Raw genomic sequence first — 12,365 nt, 5'->3', positions numbered from 1 at the left:
CACCACCGTCCTGGAGTCCCCCACACGGCCCAGGGATGGCGAGCCTCCTCCAGTGGACCATTGACTTTGTTTGTCAAAAGGTTTTAAAGATCACATGACCCTGGGACACTGTGACCATCATAAATATGAATCAATTGCCAAGCATCCGAATGTAAATCACATGATCCTGAGGATGCTGCAATGGTCATAAGTGTGAAAAATGGTCAAAAGTCACTTTTTTCAGTGCCGTTGTAACTTTGAATAGTCACTAAGCAAACTGTTGTAAATCAAGGACTACCTGTACTTTAATCACTTTTTTTCCTTTCTTTTTTTTTTTGTCATCAAGTTTTTGACACTTTGCTAGGCGACTGGTGGTACTCAAATATTGCCATACCCTAAAAGTGGTACAATTGGTAAAAAGGTTGAAAAGACTCATTATAGACTATATAGCTATGTGATTCATCCAATGTTGGACTAGAAATACTTTTGCTGATCTAAAAAGGAATTTTATTATGTTCTTATTTAACCTTCATGAGAAAAAAAAGAAATAAAATGACTTTTCTGAATCTCCCCAAATCCAGCCTTTGTAAATCAAGATTCCAGATCAAAAGGTTTCAAATGAAGCCTTACTTTTGTTAATTATAATTTTATGTGATACTCTGAGCAATGTCTTCTGAGGATAAGTCAAAATATTTTTTCTTGTTCTTAAGTATGTGACTGTCAATTTCATTGTCAGTATGTGACTTCTATACTTTATTTTATGATTAATCATTCAAATTTTTTTTCGTGGTTGCATAGTAGTCTAGCAAGTTTGTAGTAAAAATTCTATAGATTCAATTGAAGACTATAATTTCAGATTATATGGTAATTGTATTCTGCTTAGCTAGTATTTCACCTTATTTTTCAGGAAAATTTTAGTTTAATTCTTTTTCTTTTCTTCTTTCCATTCCTAGGATGGTACAGTGTTTGATGGCAGACCTATAGAATCATTATCTTTGATAGATGCAGTAATGCCTGATGTAGTGCAAACTCGGCAGCAGGCTTTCAGGGAGAAATTAGCACAGCAGCAAGCTAGTGCAGCAACAGCTGTAGCTATAATAGCAACAGCAACAGCAGCCACAACTACTACAACAGCCACAGCAACAACTACTGCTGTCCCACAGCAAAATACACCAAAGACTGGAGAAGCCACTGTGAATGGAGAGGAGAATGGGGCGCATGCAATAAGTAAGTTAAACTATGTTTTCTAATGAGTATGTTTAGATCAAATGCAAATTTATGTGACAAAGCTAGATATATGTATAGATATCTTTGAACTCTAGATTTTTATGCTCCAAGACCAAAAGCCACAGACACATTGCCCTCATTTTAGCCTTACATGTTAGTTGATGCCTTTTCACTACATGTTAGTTGATGCCTTTTCACAGGTTACTACATGGAAATTACAAATAAGCATTCTGAAATTCTAAATTGTATTGATATGTTTAAGCATTATAAGTTTTTGTTGGTCCTCATATTCTGGGACAGAAAGCGGGCTTAAACTGCCTTGATATCAGTCAATAATAGTCTTGTCCTCTTGGAAAAAAATTAACATTTCCAATCAATATTTTATGATTAATCTAATTTTCCTATTAGTTTTGTTACTGTTGTTTTATTTTCATTGTTCCTATTTTCACTGTACTTAGTATTAGTTTACATAGATTTATGCATGTTTTGCAGATAATCACTCAAAACCAATGGAAATCGATGGGGATGTTGAAATTCCTTCTAACAAAGCAACAGTTCTTCGGGGTCATGAATCAGAGGTGTTCATCTGTGCCTGGAATCCTGTCAGTGATCTACTAGCATCAGGGTAAATTAGCATTAAAACAAATGTGAACTTTTTGATACTTTTCATTCTTGCCCAGCAATATCAACTCTAGCAACAACAGTAAATAGAATTTGGCAGATAATCTTTGTTCTTGGAAGGAAGGCATGTGCTCATACGAAGAAATGGATTTCCTACTAATATATAATAATATTGTTTCACAACAATATTTTGAGCCAACAGAACCCCAAGCTTTTCTTTGTGAGTAATATGTGTATTCATTCTTTTTAGATCTGGTGATTCCACTGCCAGAATATGGAATCTTAATGAAAACAGCAATGGTAGTTCCACACAACTAGTTTTGAGGCACTGTATAAGAGAAGGAGGGCATGATGTTCCCAGCAATAAGGATGTAACATCACTAGACTGGAATGTAAGTTGACAGATAAAACTCTTCTGTTATCTGTAAAATACAGCTTGTGTATAAAATATGATATCCTTGTGTGTGTGTGTGTGTGTGTGTGTGTGTGTGTGTTTGCACTCCAGGGGAGGTGGGACATTTAAGGCAATTACAGTCAGTTAAGATGAATGGCCCTATCACGCGGTCAATGTGTAAAAAACTAGGTTAGCAAGGCTTATAAGAGATCTTTCTCCACCCCAATGCTTTACTCTGAAGACGCTGGCAGTGGACCAGCGAAAACTAAGTTTGTTTTAACATTGTAAATAGTTGGTTTTATTGTTTTAATTTTTTTAACAATAAACAGCTGGTTTATATTTATCCCGGAGTTCGAAGATTGTGTAGTATTGAATAGATATGCCCGGGATTCGGATTTTTACAGTTATTAAGGAGATACACACACACACACACACACACACACACACACACACACACACATACATACATACATACATACATACATACATATTATTTTGAGTTTGGTGCACCCTGTCGGCCCAAATATCTCAGAAGGGTATGTCTGGTTGAAAAGAACTAAAAAGTTCAAAATGGCTATTCCAGTTCTCCCTTAATTCTTTGTTAGCAATCCAAATTTTGAAAAATACATACATACATACATACATACATACATGTCTTTGGTTATTCGGGTTTTCTCCCGCGTAAAATTAGAAGTGTCTTGGCAACGTTTCGACGAAGTCACATTCGTCATCTTCAGGCTGGTGTCTTCAGCTTCGTGCTTCTAGGAGTAATGTGTGATCGCAGCTGTTTCTTCCTTTTAGCTGCCAAAGGAAGAAACAGCTGCGATCACACATTACTCCTAGAAGCACGAAGCTGAAGACACCAGCCTGAAGATGACGAATGTGACTTCGTCGAAACGTCGCCAAGACACTTCCAATTTTACGCGGGAGAAAACCCGAATAACCAAAGACCTACATACAAACACCCGCGAAAACCTCAGAAAACACACACATATATATATATAGCTATACCACTCTTGGAATCGGTTTGGAATTCCCCCGTAGATATATGCTTAGAGTAGGTCACAGTCCAGCCCTTGCTTGAAGTAGTGGATCAGCGATAGTTCTGACTGCTGTCCTAAGCGACCAGTGACTCTCCGGAATTCCCAGACATATTCTTTCACTGGGCGACCACTTTGTCTCAAACGGTGGATCTCTTTTTCTGCCTGCAGGACTTGGGATTCATTCTCAAACCTTGCCCTCAATTACTCCATGAATAGGTTCATGTCCAGCAGTTCTGGGAGTCCCTCGTCATGCAAGTTGGTCACCCACTCAGCTGCTTCCCCCTCCAAGTTGGCTGTCACTGCAATCACCATCATGGCATTGTCAGGGTAGGCATAAACATAGCAATTAAAGTGGGCTCACACTTGATTCAGAAGAAAGGTAACTTCTCAGGGTCTCCTGAGTCCGCAAGGAGAAGGGCGGGATATAAATAGAAGCAATAAATAAATAAATGTGGGCTTGATAGGGGGTGGCTCGAGATATTGTGAGGCCAGATACACTGGCTGCTGGGCAGCTTGCTGATCCTGTGGCTGGGGCCGTATTACTCTCCAGAATCCCCTGTGCTGGGCTCTCGGGCTCGCAGCTTGATGCTGCTGCATAGGGTTTGGTTGATATCGGGGGCTTGAGATTGCTGCTGAATGGGGAGTGGGTGATGTAGCATGGGCCCCAGCTATGGGACTGGGACTCCAGCGGGGAGTGGAAGCGATGGATGGTCTTTGCCTTAACCCCCATTAAACACTCGCACTGGACAGTAGGAACCACTTCTCTGATTTCCAGCTGGTCAAACTTCTCCTTCAGCTGTTTAACCGAGGGACTGTGGACTGCCGTCTGGTTCTTCCACTCCGTGGAGTGGTCCCAACCAGTTAACCCCTTCCCCTTCTTCTGCACTGTGGTTGAAGAACTGTGGAGCTCTTGAGCAGTCTTGGGGTGTTTCTGTGCTGAGGGACAGTCTCTGCCTGGTAGAGGTTCGTCAGGATCATGGTTCCCTCTTGTGGCACCAACTTGTGGCACCAACTGGATTATCCAGTTCTCCATCATGACGAATGGAGAATCCACCAATGGGTTAACTTCGTCTTCTGCCCGTAGACTAGTTGACCAATTTTGCTCCACCTCTCCTCCTGGGACCTCCCTTTCCCAGTCTCAACTAGTCTTGAGCCCGTTTAGACTGAATTTCATTGACTCCTGAAGATAAGGTCGTATTTCTTGATACTCTGACTAATTCGAAGGGGGGGGGAATTGCTAGAAAACGAACGGCTGTTCACTTTCCTTTTCCTTTTCTGATGCCTGATCAGCCGATCGCAGCACAGCCACGAGGTTGGCTTGAATCCAGCCGGTAGCCGGACAGACAAAGAGCAGACGCCATTTTCCGGTCGCCAAGTGTTACTCTGGGCAAAAGGGGGAAGCATTCCTCCTTCTCCTTCCATCTCACCCCTCCCACAGGGATTTCCATCCAAGAGCTTCCCACTAGCCAGCACTCGCAGGCTGTTCTTCTGAAACTAGCCGAATTACCCGAGGATCAGCTGGTCCGCGGAGAGTTGCAGCTTCGTGGCTTAATTGAAACTCCTCCGTCCGGTAGAGAGCTAATCTTCAGAAGTTACCTGATTTGGCTCTGTTCTCAGACGCAAACGCAAACGGAGTTCACCAGTCTCCAGGGAACCCTGCTGAGCTGCATAGGCAGAATACACAAACGGAGTTCAGCAGCTGAGCTGCACAGGCAGAATAGCTAACTCCACGTGGCCTGAGGCCAGGGAATCGGAGCCCTGCTGAACTCCACAGGCAGAATACACAAACGGAATTCAGCAGCCTCCAGAGAGCCGGCTGAGCTGCACAGGCAGAATAGCTACCTCCCCGTGGCCTGAGGCCAGGGAATCGGACTCAGACTTCCTTCCTTCTTCCTAGCCACATCAGTAGTAGTAGTAGTAGTAGTAGTAGTAGTAGTAGTAGTAGTAGTAGTAGTAGTAGTAGTAGTAGTAGTAGTAGTAGTAGTAATAATAAATAAATAAATAAATTGATAAAAAAGAGTTAAATCAATTATCAATTAATCCTGAATTAACCTGAACTGAGAATCCCCTTCAGTCTTATAAATGGCAGATACAAACACAGCCCAAACAGCGCAGGAACCTTCCATCAGCAGCCCTCCTGCTCATAAGAGACAGAGATCCTCCAAACAGGAAGTGGCTGGCAAGATCAAGGCCAAGGCAATCTCTGCAAAAAGGCCTTCCAAAGCTGCGGATAGAGAGGCTAAGCGACGACACCAGGCCCTAGAGAAACAATTTTCTCGAGCTGAAAGGAGGCAAAATTCCACTGAGGAGGAATTAGAGCCACCCAATTACAGGGAGGAGGAAATATTTGGCCCAAGGAAGCCTAGTCAAGACCCTCTGGAACCTGAGGCTGATACGGAACTGGGGAATGGATCTCCCCTAAGCGAGGGGCCTGGAGATCTGGGTTCAGAATCAGGCACCCGTCACTCAGACATTCATGGAGCAATGTCTTCAGAGCATCTACAATCCCTGATATCTCAGGCTGTTGCACAGGCCATGGCATCCTCAAGGCACCATTGTTCCAGAACAGGGTCTGTGGCTTCAAGGGGTAGCTCCCTCTCCCAAGAGGAGGCCTCTGTATACCAAGACTCTATTTCTTCCTCTAGGTCCTCCAGAGGCAGGAGGGCTCCTGCGGAGGATCACGAGCTGACGGACCAGAAGCTGTTCGACGAAGAGGATATATCTCCAGATCCTCCTTCGTTTGTGGGCCTCTTTAACCCGTCCTTATTCAAGACACTGCTGCACAAGGCCAGTAGCACCGCAAAGATCGAGAGGCCCCCGATTCCACAGAAAGGACCTTCCACCGGTTCCTCAACTAGTAAGGTCACAAACAACAAGGTGTTCTCACAGCCCACTTATACCCAACATTTTGTTCCCTGCCCACCTCTCTTCTTTGATTCTGTTCAGAACAATATGGGGGCACCGGGTTCCTTCCTTCCAATGGGGGGGGCAGACAAGAAAATGTTCAACATAGACCCAGCGCTATCAGAGCTGAACCCATTGCAACCCTTTTTTCTCCACCCCCGATAGCCGGGGATGCAGCGGAGGCCCTGAAATCAGAAAACAAGAAGATGGACCTCATCTTCTGCAGGGCACACCAGGCCTCGGCGTGGGCCATCAAGGCAGGCATCACTACGTCCTTTTTCGCCAGGACATCTCTTCTTTGGCTGCGCCAACTCCAGTCGAGTATTCCCCCAGTGGAGGAGAAGACTCATCAGAATTTAAGAAGGTTAGTGGCGGACGCAGAGCTCATGTCGGATTCCTCCTTGCAACCAATTTCTCTGCCAGAGCAATAGCATACAACACTGGTGCACGCAGATTGCTGTGGCTCAAACATTGGAGAGCGGACATGAAGGCTAAGTGGTGTTTGGTGGCGGCACCCTATAAGGGTAGCCAACTCTTTGGTGAGGCGCTTGACACTTATCTAATTGAAAATAAGGACAAACGCAAGATCCTGGCCCACCTGACAAAGAGGACGGAGAGGAGAACTCCCTCCTATTCCTGCAGACCATCCTTCCGACCTGATGCAGGTACGGATCAGGGGGCCTTTTCCCAGCCCTATCAGCCCAGATTGGACCGTCAAGGTGAGAGAAACAATAACAGGGACAGGTTCAGACAACAGGCCCAAGCAAGGCGGCCCTTTCGAGGAGCCGGGGGGTGTCCCTACCGCAGATCCAAGTGACGGCCCGGGGGGCTCCCCCATTGGTGGCCGGCTAGCCCTTTTTGCTCACAAATGGCAAGCCACCACCACAGACCTCTGGGTCCTAAATACCATCAGATTCGGCCTATCTCTAGAATTCCTCTCAACACCCCCGAACTGGTTCATTCTTTGCCCATCTCCAAAAGATCTGATCAAGAAGAACCTCACCAAGGAGGCCATCCAACATCTCCTGGACATTCAGGCTATAGAACCGGTAGAAAGAGATCAGTGGGGACAAGGATTCTATTCCATCCTATTCATAGTCCCAAAGAATTCAGAGGGTGGTGATGGAGAGCAATACTAGACCTAAAGAGTCTGAACAGACACCTGGAGTACAAAAAATTCAAAATGCATACCCTTCAATCGATATTAGCAAGCATCAGGAAGGGGGACCTTTTGACGTCCATAGATCTGACAGAGGCCTACCTTCACATTCCCATACTTCCGGACCACCGGAGGTTCCTCAGGTTCTACCACACGGGTCAACACTTCCAATACAGGGCCCTACCTTTTGGACTTTCTTCAGCTCCCAGGGTGTTCACAAAGGTATTGGCAACAATCGCTGCGCACTTGACAACAATTCCGGTGCGCATCCAATGCTATCTGGACGACATTCTCATCCAATCCTCATCGGTCCAGACAGCACAGTCAGACCTGGCACTGCCTCTGAAAACCCTTCAAGACTACAGGTTCTCAGTAAATTTTCAGAAGAGTCAGACCGTTCCCTCAAACCGTCTTCTTCATCTGGGAGCGGTCATAGACACACAAAAATGTACGGTCCATCTCTCTCAGGACCGTCAACGCAGCATTCGAACCCTGGTCAAGCTCATCTGAAGGAAGCGATCCTCAACGCTGGCTACACTCACAGCTGCTAGGAAAGATGGTGTCATGCCTCGCAATCGTACCTTGGGCAAGGCTACACTCCAGAGAGCTCCAGTGGTTCCTACTTCCGTTTCAAAGAGTGAGGATAGACTCCCCAAACCGAAGAGTGAAGGTGCCACCAAAGGTCCTGGGGTCACTCCAATAGTGGTCCTCCCCAGCAATGGGGAAGGGACACTTGTTCAGGGAAGCCAACCAAGTCACCCTTACAATGGATGCCAGCCTATTCGATTGGGGAGCACACCTGCAATCACAGCTAGCACAGGGTCAATGGTCAGAGAAAGACCTAAAGCACAGCATAAACTGGCTAGAACTCAGAGCCATACACCTGGCCCTCCATCACTTCCGCAGCGCAGTGGCACACTGACACGTGCTCATACTCACGGACAACGTGGCAGCCAAAGCGCATGTCAACCGACAAGGAGGCACGCGATCCAGGGCCCTCATGAACAAAGCACAAGCGCTGGGAACCTGGGCAAAAAACAACCTAGCCTCCATCAAGGCCGAGCACATCTCAGGAGAAGCCAATCGCCAGGCAGACTTCCTAAGCAGGACAACGATAGACCATTCAGAGTGGAGCCTGCACCCTGCTCTCTTCAGAGAGGCAGCAGAGAGATTCGGCCATCCAGTGTTGGACCTGTTTGCCAGTCCAAAGAATACTCAGCTCCCAAGGTTCTTCTCTCGTTTTCCGACACCAGGAGCAGAGGGAGCGGATGCACTCCGAGGCCACTGGCCGAAAGAACTGCTGTATGCATTCCCACCTCTTCCTCTGATACAAGCAACCATCAGGAAGATATTACAGGAACAGGTGGAGGTGATACTCATTGCACCGCACTGGCCAAGACGGCCGTGGTTTGCCGATCTCTTAAACCTATCTACATCTCCACCGTGGAGGATTCCACACGACCAAATTTCCCTCAACCAGGGATCCCTGCTACATCCAGACCCACAGTGGCTCCAATTGACCACCTGGCGCTTGAGCGGAGTCTCCTAGAGAGAGACAACTTCTCACAAAGAGTCATTAGGACCCTCCAGGCCTCTAGAAGGCCTACAACTAACAGGATCTATGATTCCACTTGGAAGAATTATTGCAGTTGGTGCAACAGGCAACAACTAGACCCATGCAACATCTCTATCCCAGATATCTTAGACTACCTAGCGGAAGGTCTGGATAGGGGGTTAGCACCCAATACAATTCGTAGACAGGTGGCTGCCCTATCAACCATTCTTACCTATGGCAACTCCGAAACCCTAGCCAGACACCCAGTGGTGCGATCCTTTGTAAAGGGCGCATCTAACAGTAGGCCACCTGTGGTACACAGATACCCCTCTTGGGATCTACCTAAGGTCCTGCAGGCCATAACCTTACCTCCATTTGAGCCTGTCAGGACCTGTGACCTACAGTACCTGACCCTTAAGGTCGCCTTCTTAGTCGCTGTTACCTCAGCAAGACGCATCTCAGAACTAGCAGCCCTGTCAGTGAGGGAGGACCTTTGTACCTTCCACACAGACAGGGTGGTGTTACGTTTGGACCCCTCCTTCGTTCCAAAGGTCAATTCCCTATTCCACAGAGCACAGGAGGTGGTGCTACCAAACCTTTGCCCCGAACCGTCCCATGAACTGGAACGCAAGTGGCACACGTTAGACGTTCGCAGAGTTTTAAAGCAGTACATCAAACAAACGGCACCCTTCTGTAAATCAGAAGCACTGTTTGTCTCCTTCCATTCTCACACAAGAGGTCGGAGGGTCACTGCATCCACAATCGGTAGATGGATTAGAAGGTGTATAGCAGAGGCATACAGGGGACAGTCCTTGACGGTCCCCAGACAAATCACTGCACATTCCACGTGCAGTGCTGCAACCTCAGCAGCATGGGCAACTCAGGCTTCGATTGAAGAAATATGTAGAGCGGCGACGTGGACGTCACCTTCCCCTTTTATAAGACACTACAAATTAGACAGATTCGCATCTGCGTAGGCCTCCTTTGGCAGGAAGGTACTCCAGTGCATAGTATCAGAGAGTGGGACACAGGCCCAGACGGCATCCCACCCACAAGGACAGTGAGGCTTTGGTATGCCCCATTGGTGGATTCTCCACTCGTCATGATGGAGAAGGGGCGTTGGTCTTACCTGAATGCCTTTTCTCAGCATGACGATGGAGAATCCACTCCCATCCTTGAGGCCAGTCAGGTCCTGTGAGGGGAGAGGATGGAGTCAACACAAGAAAACATAACCAAACAGCTTTCGCCTCGTCGAGACTGGGAAAGGGAGGTCCCAGGAGGAGAGGCGGAGCAAAATTGGTCAACTAGTCTACGGGCAGAAGACGAAGTTAACCCATTGGTGGATTCTCCATCGTCACACTGAGAAAAGGCATTCAGGTAAGACCAACGCCCCTTCTTCATCATTAGGCCTTCTTCCATGGCCGGAGCAGTCGCTTGCGCTCCGCCAACCAAATCCCCACTGCGACCAGCAGCGGATTCCTATCTCTTCTCCATACCAAAATCTTCACTGAGTCTTCGCTGTCCTCGCAAGGTGGAGAGTAGGCAGCCGGGGCTCAGCACCACAGGAAAAATAACATTTTGAGTGAGACTTGGTTTAATGTCAAGGTTCCGATAAACGAGACCAAACAAATCGGAACTCCAAGGCTAGAAACTTTCTCCAAGAACATGTTTATTGGTTACAGTATATTGTATCGGCATGGTCAAAAGTGAAACCAAGTCTGAAATTCCTCCAAAGAGTCACACTATTACAAAGTTAAACTTCCCACCCTCTCCCATCTTTGTGGCAACCTAGAACGAGCAAGATGGCTGCCGCTATGTTTGTTGTAGAGTTGACTATATGTGTGTGTGTATATGGTATCTGTGTGTGTGTGTGTATACACACACACATACATGCATACATACACATGAGTGAGCGAGTGTAAGTGAATAAATAAATAAATAAATGAGAGCCAGCTTAGTGAAGTGATTAAGGCACCAGGCTACAAACCAGGAGACCACGAGTTCTAATACGAAAGCTGGCAAAGTGACTTTGGGCCGGTCACTCTCAACCCACAACATCATATTCAGGTGACAAGCTGGTTGGTCAATTCATGTTGCTATCAAAGAATTAACATTCAGTTGATCCGGGGGGACTTCCGGTGGCAGGCGATTTCGTCGGTCGCAGCTGTTTGCTGCCTCCCGCCTGTTTTGCGTAAAAGCCGGTTTGACAGCCAGCATCAGCTGTCAAACGGCTTGATACCTTTCCCCTGGGCATAAGGGGATAGGTGAGCTGCCCGGGGTAGGAGTTGAGTTCCCGAGTCGTCCTATATGGACGATGTAGGCGANAATTGTGAGTTTACTTGTAAGCAGACGAACCAACTTTGGAAGCTTGCTTTTTATTTTGGACTTTACTTTAACTTGTATAACAAGTTTCTCCCCGTACGTGTGGAGGAATGAGGAAAAGTGAAACTAAAATGGCGATGGATTGATACTTTTCAGCAAGAAGTGAAAGTGATTTCCGGTTTGAAATTTTTGCTACTTTGAAGCTGCGTATTACTTGTTTTGACTGAACTGCTTAAACTTATTGCTAATATGGTTCTGAGAAAAATCGTGCCTTTAACTTTGAGACCGTTTACATCCCTGCTGTCTCAGACATCTCAACTAACTTCTGAAACTTTCCACTTGTCACCTCCGTTATCTTTTTCACCTCCACCGCCTCTTGTTAGAGAGCTGCACAACTTGGTCTCTGCAATGGCTGAGATGTTTCAATCGTTTGATGTTAAATTTCAAAATAGATGTGATCAAGTGATGCAACAGCAACAGGATTTATTACAACGGCGAGATTTACCACAGAAACAGGAGGATTTTTGTTTGAATGTTACAATTGCTTCTCAAGATCTGGTTGAACAAGTGGATCCGGTGGTAGCTGATGAAAGTTATCCACACCCTGAAGAGGCCATATTAGAACCTTACACTGACTTTTTAAAAACGAATAAAATTGTGGAACAAGGAATAATAGAAGAGAGACTGAGTAACCCTGAACAGGCTTTTATATATCAAGATATACAATTTGAAGAGTCAGAGCAACTTAATTGTGAATTTATATTGGGACTAAATGTGGAAACTATTAGGCAAACTAATTTTATACAAAGCTACTTGGACTCATTTCAATTGCTAAAAACAACAAAGATTGACATCCAGACTATATTGGCAGAAAAGGGAGAAAATTTTGCTCAGTTTGAAGTGATTAAGTTTTGTAACCAAATCATGAGGTTTGATAATCGAAACGCTTTAATATTAACTTGGTATAGAAAGAAAGCCAGAGTTAGATATAAATATGATATTAAATGTTATCGGATGGGTTAAAAATGTCTTAAAGGTTTTTTTCTGATTTAATGACGAAGGAAGACTATTATAAATATGATAATGTTGTAATAATTGAATTTGTTTGACTTAACTATGAATGGATGGGAATTAAGGTCCTAAAGGTTCCCTTTTTTTTTC

At 45.6% G+C, this 12,365-nt stretch overlaps 1 protein-coding gene across 1 annotated transcript in view; it reads left to right on the top strand.

The window, feature by feature from the left end:
• LOC107291016 (F-box-like/WD repeat-containing protein TBL1X) overlaps window positions 1–12,365 on the top strand; it is a 118,949-nt gene that overhangs the window by 59,269 nt on the left and 47,315 nt on the right. The window contains exons 4-6 of the mRNA XM_015819965.1: window positions 933–1,206; window positions 1,699–1,831; window positions 2,078–2,219. Of these exons, the coding sequence (XP_015675451.1) occupies window positions 933–1,206; window positions 1,699–1,831; window positions 2,078–2,219 (549 nt within the window). The remainder of the gene's footprint in view (window positions 1–932; window positions 1,207–1,698; window positions 1,832–2,077; window positions 2,220–12,365) is intronic.

The sequence above is a fragment of the Protobothrops mucrosquamatus genome, unplaced genomic scaffold, assembly GCF_001527695.2.
Source record: "Protobothrops mucrosquamatus isolate PMUCROS unplaced genomic scaffold, P.Mucros_1.0 scaffold1034, whole genome shotgun sequence".
Taxonomy (NCBI): Eukaryota; Metazoa; Chordata; class Lepidosauria; order Squamata; family Viperidae; genus Protobothrops; species Protobothrops mucrosquamatus.
Note: the sequence above shows the minus strand (reverse complement) of the source record. Positions and strands in the feature narration are given on the sequence as shown.